At 39.3% G+C, this 19,243-nt stretch overlaps 1 protein-coding gene across 1 annotated transcript in view; it reads left to right on the forward strand.

Annotated features, from left to right (window-relative positions):
- COL19A1 (collagen type XIX alpha 1 chain) overlaps window positions 1-16,359 on the forward strand; it is a 325,038-nt gene extending 308,679 nt beyond the window's left edge. The window contains exons 49-51 of the mRNA XM_036248752.1: window positions 8,995-9,123; window positions 15,400-15,477; window positions 15,654-16,359. Of these exons, the coding sequence (XP_036104645.1) occupies window positions 8,995-9,123; window positions 15,400-15,477; window positions 15,654-15,781 (335 nt within the window). The 3' untranslated portion in view covers window positions 15,782-16,359. The remainder of the gene's footprint in view (window positions 1-8,994; window positions 9,124-15,399; window positions 15,478-15,653) is intronic.
- Window positions 16,360-19,243: the final 2,884 nt, after the last annotated feature.

Below are 19,243 nucleotides of genomic sequence, written 5' to 3' on the forward strand. Positions count from 1 at the left end.
GGTTCCTGCTGCTTTTGCAGAATATCCTTCCTTTGCTAAGTTACAAATACACTGTTGAATTTGCAAGCAATAAGATTGCCAAATGCCTCAAGTTCATCTTCAGTCTTTCTACTGCAGACATGGAGTTAGCTACTCCCCAAGAGGTTCTGATTATTTCAAGCAGTAATTAGCATTAGAGACCAAAATCTCGGTCTTGAGTGCACATTACTTTATTTCACATGAGCCGCAGAGATAGAGCAGAGTTACACAGGGACTTTTAGCCTCTTCAGTGGTGAAATTGGGAAAAAAAAAAAAATGTTTTCTTAAGAGGTCATGAATTCATGCTGTTGTTTTCAATTTACCTGGATCTCTACTAAGTATCTGTGCAGTGCTTGACATGATAGTTTATTGATACAACTGTCCATTATTGTTGTTTTTTTAGCTCCCAGTTTTCTCTTTCTAATTTTAATGTTGTCCCTAAACTTTAAAACCTTTTATTTTCCTTGACTGACCTCTGAATCAAGCCTCATGGATTAGGCTCCAAACTTTGCAATTCATGCATTCCGCCTCAACAAGCTTTCTCAAACATCACTACCTGACAAAAGAGATAACGGCTCCTCAGAGGACACTGAAGAATATGGGGGCAGAGGCAGGACGCAGTGCAAAATGAAAACTCCAAGTGTCCCTGTTCAGAATTCATTAAGAAGTGTAAGACAGCCACAGCAGAACATTATACCAAGCATAGGGCCCTTCTGAGCTTGGGCAGGACACCTAGGACCTCAGCAGGGCATCTGTAGTAGAAGAGAAATGCCAGCACATGCATGGTTTTGGGTCCCGTTCTAAAATTCTCCTTTAACTCTTCATTTCCATGGTTTCTCATGTCAATTATCTTTATTTTTTAATCCTTACCCAAGGATATGTTTTTATCGATTTTTTTTAGCAAGAGAAGAAGGGAGAGAGAGATGGAGAGAGAAATATTGATGTGAGAGAGAAACATTGATCAGTTGCCTCATCCTGACCAGGGATAGAACCCACAACCTAGGTTTGTGCCCTGACCGAGAATCAAACCCACAACCTTTTGGTGCATAGAACGACACTCCAACCAACTGAGTCACCTGACTAGGGCTCAGTTATCTACCATTTCAGGCAGCTTTAACATTGAACTGCAATTTTGTAAAAGACTTTAGGTAAAAATATATATTAAATACTTCAGCAGTTTATTAGTCTAACTTTTTTAAAGGCTGGTTAAACATGTCAGAAAATCTAACGAAGCACTATCAGAAAACTATTTAGTGTTGAGATCTGAGAGGTGTTCTTTTTCCAGTCCTGTGGACGCTGGATGAAGGTGTGGCCCCCGGGGGCCGGCCCTGTGCACTCAGCCCAGGCTCCCGCCTTGCCCACTCCATTCTGTGGTTAATTCCATGAAAGACTGTCAGCCTCCAGAGGAGGAGTCAGGGGAGCAGGACTGCTCTTGGCTGTGTTGGGGCAGCCTCACCTCGCTTGCACTTTCTTAACAGCTCCTCCTCTAAGTCTCCCAGCTCCCCCCTGCATTCCTGCCCCTCCTTCCTCTGGCATCCTTCCTGCCTGCTGGAGCCTTGGGGTACAGTCTCCCCAGCTCTCCTCTGGCTTCATCCCATTTCTCCTACCACCTCTCTCAGCCTCTCCCGCCTGGCTGGGCCCTGGCTCTCTCAGAAGCCCCTAATGCCTTGGCCTCAAGACAATATTCTAAAGTGGAATTCACAAGAAAATTTTTCCTGAGACTTCTAGACTCTGAGACTCCGTGGGTGATAACTCCTCTCCTTTTATCTCTGTTGGCCGCAGTCCCACAAAACGCTCTTCTCCCAGACCAAATTGTACCTGAAACCTAGAAGTCAGTTATTTAGCACTTTAGTTCATTTGTCTCAAGATTATTCCAATTCAGTCCATTTACTCTTCCACTGAGTCATTTTCCCATGGCTTCTGAACACTATTTACAAAAAAAGAAAAAAGAAAAGCTCCATTTTCGCAAACGATAGAGCGCCAAGGTCACGGTTCTCCTTTTCAGAAAGCTTTCTCTGTAAAAGCAAAGATTAACTTTTTGCATGTTAAAACAGTTACAGTCAAGTGCTACAGTTAAGCAGCATCCTACTGCTTGTCTTAGCAATTTCACAAGAGAGCTGGGTCAACGGCAGCTGGTGCCTGTCTCCGCTCCACTCACAAGCACATCTGCAGCCTCGGGAGCCTTCCTCTCTGTCCAGCAAGTCGTCGACAGTCAGGGGGCTCAAGGGCGCTCTCAGGAGATCCTGCTCCCCCACTTTATCATTCCAGGTGTGAAGACCTAGACAAACCCAAAATCTGGGCTCTCGTGGAGCTTACCAACTCCCTCTGAGAGTTCCCCGGTGACCCCACTGTTACAACACCCCCACAGATCTCACATTGCGGGCTGCTCTCCAGGCCACCAGGCGCTCCTTCTGCCTCCTGGTGCCGTGTCCCAAACTTAGCTGGGGTGGAGGAAGGTATTTTTCCATCAACCCCAAGTCTGGGTTTCTGGTGGATCACAATGCAGAATCATACACCCAATTGAAAGTTAAATTCCTGATGGGATTGGCTAACAGATCAGATCCTTTTGTAAGCAAAGTGGCCACACGAAGCGAGACAGATGCTGTGTGTCTCAGCTTAGTTTCTTTTTGTATTATGGGGACTTGGCAACTGCCAGTGATGGTGCCCACATAACATCAGAATCTTTCCAGATCTAAGAAGCTTAGTTCCCTATTATACCTGGAGATTTACATCATTATGCAAAAAGAATTGACCACCCTATACAGGAATGGGGACACACATCTGGCTGTTTTGATTCTTGAGACAAACTTGGAACCAACAAGGCCCTACTTGCAACTGGAGGAGAAAAGAAAGGTTAGGGCTAGGTGCCCCTGGACAAGATTCCTGCCTCCAGATTCCCAGTATGCAGGAAAACACTTTTACCTGTGTTTTCTCCATTTTTCACACATATATTTGTTTATACATATACAAATTTGTATTCTCCTGTTCTCTTGCTTCAAGACTGCAACAAGTTCTTTTGCACATCTACAAATAAGATAGTCATCTATATATGTATTTGTATATAAGTATTTTTGTACACACACACACATCATCTTATAGATACACGTAATTGGAGATACACAAATCATAGACTCCAAGGTCACTGTTCTCCTTTTCAGAAAGCTTTCTCTGTAAAAGCAACGATTAATTTTCACATGTTAAAACGGTCACAGTTGGAAATATTTCCATAGCATAGTCTCTATGTCATCCAATTTGCTTCTTTCCGTTTCTTCAGCTCGCAGGGTTGCCTCGGGATTTCCGCGATGTCCACTCCTACAGAAGAGTGGGTTCTAACGAGGTGAAAGTTGTGTGACTGGTGAGGTTTGCCAGTCGTGAGCTTCACCCTAGGGCAGTCTAGCTGGGCTTTCTAACTGAGGGGTCCTCGGATTTCAGTGTCTTTAAGTCTGCTCCTTATTCTGGTCAGATTCCCCAAAGGAAACACCTCCATTTCCTCCTGGCTGCCAGCATTTGGGGAGCAAAGTCAGAGAGCAGAGCTGGGGCTTCAGCACTAAATATGGAAATGCTCCTTTCTGCTCCCTGTAGTCCGAAGGGAAGCCCCACTCGCAGAGGAGTCTGGGGTCCCCAGTGCGGAGACAGTCTGCTTAGCCTTTTCAGAAAACAATCCTCAGTCTTTTGCTGGATGTGGGGTGAGGCAACTACCCAGCTGTACAGAGCAGAGACAGGGATTTCTAAAACTATTGATTAAACAGGCTTTCAAACAAGTCTCCTTATTTTAGTTCCTTTTTATTGCCCCCATTTCCAGATGTGATTTGCACTGCCAATTTCTAAGTCTTTTAAGGATTTTGTGGTTTGACAACTACCTGGTTCTCAGCTTCCCAAATTGTGTTATGGTGTCTCCTTTCACAGTCTCTCTGTTCCTGTGGTTTTGTGCCTTTAAAATATGTTGCGTGTTTTTCAGGGATTCAGGAGAGAGTTAAAGCAGATGCATGTGTTCAATCCACCATCTTTACCCACAGTAACATTTCAAAGCAACATGTTTACAAAGGTGGCAAAGGACTGGGCCAGAGTTCAGTGTGTCAGTAACAGCCTTTGGTTCATGATAAATCACAAAAGGAATATGAATTCATTAAAAGATGCTGTTGCATTAACAGTTAAAATGAAATCAGAAAATAATTACTAAAACATGAAAGGAAATTACTCATCTGATATTTGTGCCCCTTAGGAGAGAACTGTATCTTGTTTTGGTTTCCACATTTAAGAGATGTATGGAAAAGCCCTGAAATGGAACCAAAAAATGATTTACAAAACAGATTACCAAGCCTATGAGTAAAAGTTGTTTAACCTGAAGGCTAAGAAGTAACAATATTTTTCAGTATGTGACTGATATCCCAAGAGAAATACTCATTAACTACTCTGTTTCCATTACGGGGTAGCAAAAGAAAATAAGTCGAACCTGTACCAAGAAAATGAGCAATTAAACACTTGAATGGGCATTAGGAGAAAAAGATGAATTTCTCTCTTTGAAAATATTTACAAATTTTATCTGTGGAGTAGAAGGTAAACGTGGGCTAGATGACATCTGAATGTCCCTTCCTTCTTTGTACAGGTGATTTCTCATTACATTAATATTAATGTATACCTTCTATTACTGAGCTCATTCTCCAAGGAAGGCAAGCCACTGGTCTCATTTGTTAGAGTGACTGCCATGGGTTTGCCTTGGCAGATGGAATATGGGAGTTTGGTTTATGCAAGCTCCTATCTGAACTCTTCAATTTCCTGCCTCATTAAAAAGCATAGCCAAAAAACAGTTTAATTGATGAGAGATCCTTGAAAACAGAGAAAAGGCAATAAAAAATACAGATCTTTACAATTTATTTGGAGGTTTCGAAACATATGATTTTAAATTGTAGAGTATTAGAGCCAGGTTCAGAGAAGTAATTACCCACATGCTAAATGACTATTTCTGAGCATATCTTAAAGCTAGATAATTTATAGCTAGAAACAATTATTTTTAATAATTTTTTCTGTTTTACTAAAAATATTTAAAAACATCCCAAGTAAATTACTTATAAAGTTAATTCATACATAAAAGAGGAAATATTGGTACTGTGAATACTTGCATTTAGACATTGAAGATATTCAATATGTCTTAAATTTAAAAAAAAATACATATATATATATCAACAAATAGTTTGCAAAGTTTCAAGCTATAGTCATTGAATTTCATATTTGTTTATAAAACACCCAGTGTACAATGTGATGTAATAAAGCTATAACCACATTCGATGATTTGCAAAGTTATAACTACATATTAATTACAGATGTGTTTTATCTGTTGTTAATGGGGGAAAAAATGTATTAACATCAACCAAACCTGAGCCAGGCATGGATAGTCAGGTAATAAAATGTTTTCCTGAAAGGCCAGTGGTTTCTTCAAAGCCTCATTGGTCTCCCATCACTATAATCGATATGCAGTCAGAGACTCTGGTCCTAGGAGCCTTGTAATGTTCATTCTGCTTACTTTGTCATTTGGGAATGTGAGTGTAAGGTGATGACTCTTGATCATTTCAGCTAATATTCCACATTTGTTGGGGTTTTTTTTTCTCAATAATTCCATCTGAAAAAAAAATGTTTGTTTCACTTTCTTAACCAGTGCTTGGACCTACATTTTTTAAAACAAGTTGTTTTATTGAAAGCCCATTGAAGAATAGGTTTTTCTCAGGAATAATTTGCTCTTTATCAAAAAATATTTTAAATATATATATTTGCTGAAGTAAAATGTGTCGTTACAGTTTAACTAAATAAACTAAAATGAAGGAAAAGATTGGAGAAAATTGAAGTTACTCTGAACAAGGTCTGTATGATTTTGGCCTTGTATTTTTCTAACTGGTAGCTATAGTTTCTAGAATGTTTCTGTTATTTGGTCCTTGCTTGCAAATAAACACTAATTTAGTCAGTAAGCATTTTCTGGAAGATTTCTCAGCATCAGACCTATGCTGAATTTTTTTATATTAAAGATTTTTTTTCTTTATTGATTTCAGAGAGAGAGGATTGGAAAGGGAGAGAGAGAGAAAGAGACATCAATAAGAGAGAACATCGATTGGCCACCTCCTGCATGCCCCTCACATGACAAGGATATTGCCTTCCTCCAGTTTCCAATTTTAAATCTAGTTATATGCAGATTAGATATACATATTAGATTTGTTAAATGAGATATACAGAATATAAACAAACCAAGCAAGTTTAAATTAAAAATCCAATGATAGATTGTATTTATAATGGAACTTTGATGAATTTGCATTAATGATTTTACCAAATTAATTCCATGTAGTAGTAAAAAAGTAAAATTGAATATGCTTTTGAGATAAAATTTAACTGAACAATGACCTATATGGGATTAATAACCAAGAATTCTATAATAATAAGTATAATCCTGGAGTGATTGTTTTTAAAAAGTTCTGAGAAGGAATGTCTTGTAATCATATTGCATAGCAGATTTCTAATCATAAAATAAAGCTTATGATAAGATAATCTTTATATGCCCTGGCCAGTTTGGCTCAGTGGTTGGAGCATCAGGCTGTGGACCAAAGAGTCTCAAGTTAGATTCCAGTCAAGGGCACATGCCTTGGTTTCAGTTCGGCCCTGATCAGGGTCATGCAGGAGGCAACCAATCGATGTGTCTCTCTCATATTGATGTTTCTCTCTCTCTCTTCCTCCCTCCCACTCTATCTGATTATAAATGGAAAAATGTCTTCAGGTGAGGATTTAAAAAAAAAAAGAAAGATAATCTTTATAGACTATAGGGTTTATAAAAACATGGGTAATAGTTCTTCATGAAATGATCATCTCCTTCAGGTGCTCTCCGGGATTTCTGAATCAGAGCACTTGATGCAGAAAGGATAAAATGTCCAGTGCAAGGCCCTGCTTACAGACAACATTTAATATAGTTAATAATACGTTTTGTTTAGGAGTTTATTTTAGAGTGAAAATTCTTATTTATATTTTCATATACACATTTTCCTTGAACTTCTTCATTTTCCAAATCCTTTTGGTTTTGAATTATTAATACACCTTTGTTCTATAGTGTATATTCACTTTCATCCAAAAACATGGCTGACTTGTAAGTCTCTAAGTATTAATATTTGCATGCCACCTATGCCACCTATAAAGATACCCTCGTGGCCTAACAACTTAGCTCACCTGGGAGGCACCTTTACACGGATCCCTCTTCCTTCCCCGGATTCTTTCTTTAGGACCCAGGTGAACAATGTTAGGCTCTGGGTAGTTGGGCACATGAACAAAATGGTAAATGACAATGATGTATATGTTCCTTGAGAAGGTGACATTGCTTATTTAGGAAGTGTTCACTTCGTAAAGGTCAGATCACTCAATATTTACAAAATATATTTTTTTATGTTTGCAAATGTTCTGGATAATTTGTCTATTTCTCATAACGTGTGTTTTGAGTTGCAGTGTTTTCTTCAGGTTCACTGGAAAGTATAGGAACTTGTTTCACTCTGTGTACAGGTGGAATTCAGTGAGCATGCTCCTCTGCACTAACGTTGAACTTTTTCCTTTGCTCAAATCAGACATCCTTCCTACTGAAACCTTGACTAAATAACGGGTCTGACTAATTGGTAATTGAACCAGAAAAGAAAAATTAATACTATTGAGGGTGTATAAGACATTTTCTTTAAAAAGCAAAAATTACTTGTTGACAAAGTATAATATTTGCCCAGTGTAGAAATTAAAACTGAAATCACAGTGAATATGCAGCCAATGACCATCTTTTCAATAACTATACCTCTTTATTAATAATGCAGTTTTGTTCAAGGATATAAAGTGTCAGATACTATATGCATTATCTATTGCTGCATAAGAAAATAACTCAAGCCCTGACTCATGTGGCTCAGTTGGTTGGAGCGTCATCCAGTATACTGAAAGGTCTCGAGTTTGATTCCCGATCAGGGCACATACCCAGGTAAAGGGTTCGATCTTTGGTTGGGGCATGTACAAGAGGCAGCCAATCAATGTTTCTCTCTCTCACTCTCTCTCTCTCACTCTCTCTTCCTGTCTCTAAAATCAATAAAACATATCCTCAGGTGAGGATTTAAAAAGAGAAAATAACTGAAAACTTTAGTGGCATAAAAAAAATTATTATTTTGCATGTTTTGTGGGTCAGGGACTTGAAGGGTTGCTTGGTTGTGTGGTTATGGCGCAGGGACTACAACAAAGTCAGTTAGGATGTCAGCCAGAGCTGAAGTCATCTAGAAGCTTGGCAGGGGCTGGAAGATCCATGGCTGTTTGTAGGTGGCTTCAGCTTGTCCCATGTGGGTCTCTCCACAGGCCTTCTTGAGTGTCCTCACTGCACTGCGAGATGAGTGATCTAGGAGAGAGCAGCCAGGAAGGCATAGTGCCTGTGTGACTCAGTTTCCCTAGGGACACCCGGTCAATTCTACTTTTTCCTATTTATTAGAAATAAAAAGTAAGTCCCAGGCCACACTCAAGAATGGAGGAAGTAGGCTCCATCTGATTCTATTTGGAAGGACATGTCAAAGGATGTATAAACATATTTTGAATAACCACACAAACATTCACAAGATTATTGGAAAGTGGCTTAAATTTACTTCCAACCATTTTTTAATATGAGCCTGAATTCTCTCCAGAGATTAGTTAGATTCTAGGTTATCGTTCTGTCCGCCAAAGCAGCTGCATCTCTGAAGCACTGACAATTCTCAGATCCTGTGACCAGCACAGTTGGTGTGCCTCTGTACTCAGACAACTTCGTACAATTCATTTATCTGACCAATCAAAAATACGCTCTCAGCTAACAGACCGGTTGGTGAATTATATTTGCTTAAATTGAAAGGCAAATAGTTTTTTTTCATTACATTTCATGTAAAAAAATATTTGAAAATGTTTGACCTAAAAGTATTTTAATAACAGGATATATTATTTTCTCTTTCATAAATGAAGAGAGGGTGGCCGTGTTCCTATCCCAGCTCAAGCTACCAGCAGCAATGTTGGCTGCCCAAGCTCAGGGGAGGCCTGGCCCACCGGGAAAGGATGGATTACCTGGGCCACCAGGAGACCCTGGGCCCCAAGGTAAGTCTTCAAGTATAATATTTGCTTACTAGTTCATTAACACTTGGTATTTATAACATGCTAATCACAGTTAAGACTATATATATATATATATATATATATATATGCAATATATATGTATATATAAAATGATTTCATATAGAATATCTTGTTAATATTTGACATTCTAGAAACAAACTTTTAACTATCACTGCTTTGAATTTAAGACTGACAATTATCTGCTAATCTAAGTGTATTTTAATAATAATATTTGTTTTGATCATAGGTGCTTATATATCATTATTATCTGGGAATCTCAGAGTTGTTTTTGCTGCCCTGTTGATGTAAATAAACAAGAATCATCATCTTAGTTTCTTAAAGAAACTGAGAAAAAAGTCTTAAAAGAAGCTACTATAAGTCATGATTTGGGGCCAACATATATTTTTGAGAAAATTTAGAATTCTCCCTCTAATAGACTTTGTGGATGGTAACTTTTGAATTTTAAATAATTTCTCATAGGGTTTCTAAAATTTTTAAAGGAACACTTAAATTGGAAAAAAAAACAAAAAACTTGACAGCTTTACAAGAGACAAGATCTTGGATGTAGCTTGACTAAATTGATCTGGCAAGACCATTTTCTAGAAATATGTTAGCAATCAGCAAAGGCGCCAAATAGACTCTGGTTTAGAAGATTCACAACTCCAACAAGGAAATATTAAATCCATTGGGTACGTACTGTGAAAGATAAGACCAGAGAAACTGCCTTTCATCTGTTACCAAGGAGGACCTCAAGAGCCTGCCCTGAAATAATCAAAAGCTTCCTTAGGAGAAAAGAGAACATTAACAGCCAAAGTATGTCGAATACAGTGCACGATAGCATACGTGCAGAAAATTATTTTTCTTTCACTAGTTCACTTTCCTTCCTACTGTTCCTCTGTAACACTGAGCCTTGTCCTTGGTAGGAAGTGCCCCAAGGTGACTGACATGCCCTCTTATGGGGAAAAGCAACAACTATCCCCAGTTGTGGAGTCTGTTAGGGTCCTAACTTATCATCGAGAGTGACAAGTCTTCTGGTTTTGCGAACAACAAAACATTGTAAAACAACAATGGTAATATCACTCCAGTTACCCAAACAGTACATCCTATCTTTCCCTCAGACCATAGGTTTGCAGATAGTTGGAGGGAAAGTGTAGAATCAGGTGCAGCCTTCTGTGTGTACGATGATGTGTAGAGGGCGGTTCATGATTCTCTCTCGCTAGTGGGGTCTGTTCTGAAGTCAGAGTTCATGAGACTGGAATGAAGAGCTTGAAAGCCCATCTGAAGATGTATGATGAAGAATGGGGCTGTTAATACCCATGGGAGAAAAATCTTGGACAGATGCTTCAGACAATGGTGGTCTAAGAGAACAAAGACAATGGGAACTCAGGAAAACCATTCTGAAACTGGAGCCACCTGTCCATACACCACCTGTCTCCAGGCTCTCTTCCATGTAGGGAGGGCCCATCTGGAAGGCTCTTTGGCAACACTAAGTCCACAGTGTCATCCAAGCTTCGGGAATCCAGACTTCTATTCACCGTGTGACTTAACTCCTCTTTTGTGAAGGGTTTCTGTGGGTTCTCCCTGCTGTTCTGCTGAGGAGCTCTTAAAGCCTATCCACTCCTGGGAGGGCTTTCAGATGCAGTTCTTGAATTTGAAAGACTTCCCCAAATGATTTTCAACTTTTTTAAAACCAAGGTTTGGTGAAATTGACAAAACTTTTGTTTCACTTGAGGGTTTCTGTCTTGTCTGTAGTTCAGCTCGGTGGCTCCTCAGGGTTTGCCTGAGACCTCCTTTTCAGCATTTGTTAAATGCCAGAAATGCAGCAGAAAAACTTGCAAACTATGCAATTCATTTTGTAAGGAAAATTTGCCTTTCCTGTGCTGATCATTCTCTCTGAAGCCACAGAGAAATCTGACTGTAAAATGGAAACCCAGGGGCCACCGCTTGGTTTTTGGTGCCGCCCCAGGAGTTCACCAGGAATTCAAGCGTTATTCTCTGACAGATAAATAGATGTGCCGTGCTCAGAAGATGAAGAGATGCATGTAGCTTCAAAGCTTCGCTCTGCTTGATGTAAAAGTTTTCTCGCAAAGGAAATAAAAATTGCATGTAAAACAGTTACCCTAGTGACCGTGCGAACCTCGGGTGCTGCTGGCTGAATCAGTCCTCTTCATACACAGCCAGGTTGGGTTTGAGCACAGGTTGGAGGGAGAAGTGCAGCCTGGAAAGGGGCAGGAAGCCTGGGTGCGAGGCAGCAGTGTGTCTGCCCACTCACGAATTCTGTTTGATGGTGGCTCTTCTGAAATTTCTAAAAGAATTAGTTTTTCAGATAAGAAATCCATTTTTATTTGAAATAAAGTGGTTTGGTTTGCAATATGCTCCATAGAACAAGTCCCTTGCTATATTATTATGTTTAGCGAAGGACAAAAAATTTAAAGGGCCTGTCTCATTAGTGCCCATGCTTATTTTGAAAAACAGAAGCCGTAAAGAGCAAGGAGAAAATGGAGAGTATTAGAAGCATGCAATCCAACATGGAAAAGGGAGTTACTGCTCCTAGCAAGGTTGTGATCATGAAAACTGGGGGACCCTCTTTGAGTGCCCTGGTCTTGCATTGAAAATAGTGCGTCTTTCTGATTCAAGTGAGGTTGCCTCATTTGCATGTTTTCTAAATTCTCAAAGGGAGTGATTTGGGGCATTTTTTTAAAATTCAGAAGCATTTCCAGGCTGTTTTATATTTTAACCATCCTGTGAGCTTCTGGTTGCTGCCTTCCCTCTGAGCCCTGAGAGCATCTTTGGTGGTGTGACTCCCACCTCAGGTCTGCAGCGTGGGGCCTGAGCGCTTGTCCTGCCCGGGGTGAGCGGGGTTACACCCAGAAGCCTCCAGCCAGCTGGCTTCCCATGTATAAGCAAGAGAGGTGCATTTCCTAACAGACCTCAGCCTCTTGAACGAGTTTTATGAGAAAGAACTTTATTTAAACTTTTTCTGAAACCCAGAGGAACAGATGCCACACTTGAAAGCCCTGTCCATTCAGGGGAAAAAAAAACCCACTCTGTGCCCCACACGGTGTGGATAAGGGGTCAGGAGAAAACAGGTCCAGCCATTTCAGGTACCTTCCATCAGTTTTGAAATGACACTATTGGGAATGATTGTTCTTACGTTTGAACTTTTAAAGTTTAGCTGTTATTGGTTTATAATGAAGGAAACTAGCTGTTATTTGTAAGCCAGTGGCCCATAAGGTTCTGCCTGTGACTGATATAGATTTGACCTTTCAAATTTGTTGGCAGTGGGGGGCTTAGGTAATGGGAGGCGTGTGTGTGTGTCAAAATGACTGAAGGGCACTGTGGTCCATTAGTGGGAGAGACCGGGGAGGCCAAACAGCTTATAAGGCCTGAGGCAGGGCCCCATATGAAGAATTATCCCTCCGAAAATGCCAGTAACACTCCTTTACTGGTCTCATTTGTCCAGTATGGGTATAGATGCACAGATTTATAACTTTGAAAGAATATCCCTGGAGCTGAAATGGAATTCTCCCTGCTGGAAATAAATAAAGTCTACCACCTGAAAAACTACAGCAGCACCGGAGTTCTTCACTGACTAGCACCTCTAGGTGCTTTAGATTAAGACAGTGCTGTTGTCGGATTTCTGTTTTCCTACATACACTACAGTGATATCTGATGTCACCCCGCATACTTCCAGACCGTGAAAACACACGTCCCCTTGCAGAGAGACCCGCCTCTTAGTCTCTTCCAAATTTCAAGTGAGGCCTACCCCAAATGGTTGAAAAGCTTAGTTCTAGAAAGTAGGAAAGTTGTTATTGACTTTATGAGTATTCCGATCCGAAGTTTGGTTGTGAAGCAATTGTAAAATAAGACCCTATGATTCTATGGCAGCCTTCATATGTGATGAGCTTGGGATTTGTGCAATTCCACAGCTTTGTCTATTAATAGTAGGTTGTTATTGAACTAATAAGCTGAGAGATTTGTACAAGTAAATTATTATATTTGACAAGAGAAGTGTAAATGTTACCCCATTATACAGCTATATAAACGGTTGTTTCTTGTTTTGTGATACCATGTTGTCTTAAATCCATGTGAAATAATATATTTCTACCTTAATTAAAATCTGAAGACTGGATTTAAATATGGAAGTTTTAGCAGATATACCCTTCATTTGGAATTGTGTTACAGTCTTGTTAATCCTCCTGTTAATCAAAAGTTCATACAACTTTAGTTGTGTTTCTTTCTTCATTTTTCAGCCTGTGATCCTAAGCACTGACTGAGATAGCTTGAGGGTCAACTTTACAATCTTTTGGAACAGTAAAACCTAGGTTGGACTGTCAAATATACCTCAGGCATGAAGTGTTATTTTACTACAAAAAAGTTTAAATAATGCATTTGAAAGGGTGCTTTCAAACTGACCCTAAGTACAAACATTGTTTCTTGTTGTTTACATGTGTTCAATTAAAGTCACTTATATAAAAGAAATCCTGGGAATATTTTGAAGTTTAATATGTATCAACTTAGGTTATTGTGCCACCTGGGATCTAGGATTGTACTGAATATCCATGACATCATTTTCAGATATAAACATACGAAGGTTTTTCATTGGGTATATTAATGTGCACCTCAAAATATATCCTGAATGCATATTCTTCTTCCCACTATTTTCACGTTTATGGTCAGGTCACACTTCAAAGCCAAGGAATAATGATGCAGTGTTTACATTGCTAATGTTATTTGAATAATAATGTATATACTATAAGGTCAATTCAAGACTGTTAACCCTAAAATTATGTCTAATTCTGAACAATAAAGGGAAATATTTTGTTCTATATACTGTTCATAGGGAACATTAAAAGGTTTCCTCCTATTATGTTCAGCTGTAAAAACACACTTTTATAGATGGGCACAACTAAGTTAGGACCTATTGTTTCCTAATGAGATACTCTCCTGCCTATTAGCCTTGCTGTGTGTCTACATGATTCTGCATGACTGCTCTGTTCATTCAGGACCAGGAGTCATTTAAGTGTGACAAAGCTGGAAATTAAAACTCCATTTGTGAAACTCTATAGCCATAGAACTTTTTTTTCAGTCTTACATGGATGCCACTATATAAAACACAAGTTAAAAATGCTTTATGCTTTCTTAAAGCAGAGATAAGGGCTCCTAGAGGCACAAATTGCTTCTTTGTACCTGAGATGACAAAAAGCATATTCAGTAATGAAAAGGATTTTATCCTAAAATGTACAGAAATCCTTGAACTAATTTATTTTGGCTAAATTGATAAAGTGAGTTTGAAGGGTTCCTCAGTCTTGCTTTCTGGACCTGCCGAAGCGGCTCCTCCTTTGGAGTTGGGAACTGCCATGTTGAACATGGGGTTGCTGTTCTCACTGGACCACGAGGGACATCGTGTTGTTATCAAAGTCCTGATTTTGTCCTCTCCTGACTCCTAGATGGGTGGGTTCATGCATATTCATACTCCTGCTGTCATTTATTAAAAGGAATGAGTTTTGCCCTGGCTGGTGTGGCTCAGCGGTTAGAGCGTCGGCCTGCAGTCCAGAGAGACCCGGGTTCGGTTCCTGCTAAGGGCATGTACCTCGGTTGCAGTTTGTCCCCGGCCCTGATTGGGTCGTGTGGGTGGCAGCCACTTGATGTGTCCCTTTCACGTCGATGTTTCTCTCTCTCTTCCTCTCTCTCCCTCCCACTCAATCTGAATAAAAAAATGGGAAAATGTCCTCGGGTGAGGATAAAAAAAAAAAAAGGAAGGATTTTTGTTCCTTTCATTCCCTTTAATTCTTAGACTGGCTCCAGCTTTTTGTTGTCACCTTATTTTGCCCTCACAGCAAGCAGCCCTCTTTCCGTATACTTCTATTTAGCCCGTACCTACCCTCCAGTCAGAACTCCTATTGGAGACGCTCACACACCTCGTCATAGCTATTTGAAAGATTTGAATGATTGATTTGAGTTATTTAGATATCATTTTCAGTGCCTAGAATCTCATCATCAGACATCTGACTAGTTGCACTTTTTATAGTAGCATATTTCTAAGATCTTCATTGCCTATTGCACCTAATCTGTTTGATATGTAAGTTTAATCTGTGGTTCATGCAAAACAGATGGCTAAAATTGTACATTAGAGCTATATGTTAAGTGAACAAATCACAGAAATATCCTTGATCGGAAACATGGTTCTCATTGTGCGGTGCTGCCGTAGAATTCTCTCACTGTTTGCGTCTCTCTCTGTATTTGTCTCTCCCTTAGGCTACCGAGGACAGAAAGGAGAAAGAGGGGAACCTGGCATTGGGCTTCCAGGGAGCCCGGGTCTGCCTGGAACTTCAGGTAATAGTGATATTGATCGTTACAGCACAGCAGGCTTCTGAAATCAGGAACCGTGCCTTTCCCCCTGTGGCCCTTACGTGTTGCTGCAGGAGAGGTTGAGTCATCCATGTTGGTTGGAGTGAGGGAGAAAGAACCACAGGTGATCTGCATTCTGATGGGGTCTTTTATTTCATTAGCTCCAGGTTTGCCAGGCTCACCAGGTGCCCCAGGTCCTCAGGGACCCCCAGGACCTAGTGGAAGATGTAACCCAGAAGACTGCCTCTACCCTGTATCTCACGCCCATCAGCGGACAGGTGGGCAATAAACACACCTGAGGAAGACTTGATTTCCAGTGATATCTCCTTGCTCTTGGAGCTCTTAATGCTGTCAAACCCTCATGATATGTGGGTAGCTTTTTTTTTTCTCCGACATAGGCAGACATTAAAGGCAACAATTTGAATCCTATTCTTATAATAGCGATATCAGCATTTTTAGAATTTTTCCCAAATTCATTCCATATGTTTTGCTTCACCATTACTGATTTTTATTCAGGGTTGTTTTCTATGAAATACATACGCAAATCTTATCATTAGTTCTTCTTTAAGAGAAAATTACATTTTATGATTTAGTAGACTGATGGTGAGCTGCATTTGGTAGTCTCATCAACATGTATTTGGCCTCTGACTTCTGATTTTAAAGTTTCAGACTTATCTGGAGGTTTTCTTGGTGGTTAAATTTACTGCCATTGCTAAAAATTTTATCGTTTTTGACATAGTGCATTGCTCCTGCTGAATGATTTTTGACTACTTTTTTAGCTTAAGAATTCTTATACCATCCTCCTCCATCCAACTTATGCAGAGAAATAGATAGGCATTAAGAGTTTCACTTTATGACTTATATTTTGGGGAAAACAAAAAAACAAAACAGGAGGCTGTTTCACCAGGGGGCCCAAAAATTCATTATAGCCACCTACTGAAGTGATTTTGTTAGTTCTGTATAATGAGCCCAATTCAAAGCAGTCATCACCGGCATGAATATGTACGGCATGAAAAGGGAGGAAGGAATTACAGTTGTATGAGTTCCACAAGAAAAGCCTAACACTGAGGTCCCGTCACTGAGTTTCTCCATTGGAGAAAAAGAAAACTGTTTTCCCTAAGAGGTCTTTGGTGGTGAAGGCACCAAGCTGTCTTTGGTACTAGCAAGATCGTTGGGCCCCTGTATCCATGATCCTCTGACCTCATCACTTCAGACTTGAAGACAAGAACCAACCATCAGAACAAAGGACGAGACTTGTAGCAACTGGAAAAGAAACCTTCTTCCCTAGAAGACGAAGGTGTGGTGTGAGCAGATGCGTGGGAACAGGGTGAAGCCCAGAAGCTCTTCCAGAGAATCACGTTTCTCTGGAAGCTGCAGCCCGAGGTGCAGGGCAGCAAGGAAAAGCCCTGGGACTAAAGATACAAGTAGGACGCAGACCAAAGAGTTAACACCCACTTCAGGGGAAACAGAGGGCCTGCCAAAGACCACATCCTCTGCTGGGGAACAAAAATGCAGTGATCACCAACCAAATCACTAAAGGGTATTTTTATTGCCTAACTATACATTTATTTTGAGAAACTGTGGGTTGAAAACAACTGATTTTCTAGAACATTGGGCATGAGGATGTTGCTGAAATCTAACGGGTCCCACAGATGCTGACAGCCTGCCGCCCACAGCCCTCCTGCCACAGAAACCAGGAGGTCACACTTCTTCAAGGAACAGTGCAGATTCCAATTTGGCCTAAGCAGGCTAGGATGATTGCTTTCATCTGTTCATTGAAAAATGAGTTTAGAAAGGCAAACCGACTGAAATGGGAAAAGCTGTGAACAGAGCTGGGTAGGGAGCGTGCCTAAATTAAGACAGACTTTGTTCAAATGTGCCCGTGGGCTGAACAGGTTTTCATTGTAGATGAATGAACTGCTGGTCAGGTACTGTCTACATGACTGTGCATACATACAACCTTTTGGGTTTTTCATATTGAATTATGTTGTATATTTCAATTCTAAGTTTATTTATTTTATTTTCCGAGGTTACTTTATTTATTTCAAGTGTTTTTAACTTCAAATTGATTTTGTTCTTCATTTTCTTTCTTGTGCAATACCTACAATGGTGCTGTGTTTTAAACTTTATACAATTGGAATATACATATGCATTTTTTTTAGTAAAATGATAATTTATCCCAAAAATATATACAGAGATCTAAATCTGGTGCTATATGTATATCTTGAGATTTTAATTTGTTGAACTTTAATGTGTTGACTTTTCTGAAACTTCCAACTCATCTGCCATTTATTAATTTACTTGAATTTGTCATAAAGCTAAACATTTTGTTTTCAAAGATTATTTTTTCATAATAATGGGTTTTTTATCCTTATGACACCTTGCTAATCCAGAAATATTTATTTTAGCATTTTAATGTGTTCGTGAACTTTTTTGCTGGTGATGATCGATGTATTTTACTTTGTTTGAGTTGATTTTTTCATCTACATCAGAAGATTCTATTCATTTTCTTGTTTTATAACTTCTTTTTATTTTAATTCCACAGAATATATCATGCATCCTTTCTTTCAAATTGCATATTTAGGAACCTCCTCTTCTTTTTCTAAATACCATTAATGCTGGGCTGGTTTATTTCTGTTTCAAGAATTTGGATTTACTCCGATGATTTAAGTTGCGAGGGGGGGAATATAATGGTATATTGTATATGACAAAGTAGAGCTGTCACAATGATTCAAGCTCTCTTTCTATAACTGACACATGACTAAATGCACCTTTGACAAAACCAGAGAAATGGGGCTGTGTCCCCAAAGGGCGAGCCTTTCTCACCCCACTGTATCATTACCTTCCAACATTGTTCCTGCCTCATCTCCATGCACGTGATAGGTAAGGCTGATATAAACACCAAATACAGTGGAGATTTGGCATTTGCCTAATTTTTTTTTAATAAAAAAAGAAAGTGGATAATTTAGGCCCCAAAGTAGGTTAGGAAATTCTCTCCGAAATAACTTGGGTGGTTGCCAGCTCTCTTGTAATCATTTTATTCCATTCCAAAACATTTGTTTACCTTCATAGGTATCAATAATGTCCGCAGCAGGAAAGAAGAATTATCAAATTTCCTGATTTATCCCTTATTTGGATTCCAGATAACATATGTGTTTAAATACTAAATAATTATAGGCCATGGGGACAATTAATAATTCAAATTGTGTTTGCCCTATATACATATTTTGAATTTCAGTCAAACATTTCAGACCAAGATAAATGAACACTTCAGACAGAAATCCTTGTATGCAAAAAACAAGGTATAACATCAACTAATATTTATGGCCTTTGTACTCTAAAGAAAAAAGGAAGACTCATTCATGAGTTTTTGTCCATTATTCTTTCCTACTGGAGACATTAGCTTTTTGTTCCTAAGCATAAGAGAAACACAGCCAGTCTTCACCTTTGAAATTTTTCATCTTGTGATCAAAGTAATTTAGTTAATGATTTTAATCCCATATGCTGATTTCTGTATTTCATGACATTGTTGAAAATTCAAAATTTTAATCACTTATATTATGGAGCTAAAGTAATTAACATATGTTCTCTATAAAAGTTGTGATTTGATGTTTAGATTGTAAATATTTTTTAAGAGTATGTTTTAGGAGTTGAATAAGATTTAGCCTTTCTGCAGTCTCTCTCATCTGCTGAGAGCCTGTGATATACCTCCTTCTGTCCACAAGATGGTGTTTAAAAGCAATTTGTATTC

The sequence above is a fragment of the Molossus molossus genome, unplaced genomic scaffold (genome assembly GCF_014108415.1).
Source record: "Molossus molossus isolate mMolMol1 unplaced genomic scaffold, mMolMol1.p scaffold_m16_p_8, whole genome shotgun sequence".
Taxonomy (NCBI): domain Eukaryota; kingdom Metazoa; phylum Chordata; class Mammalia; order Chiroptera; family Molossidae; genus Molossus; species Molossus molossus.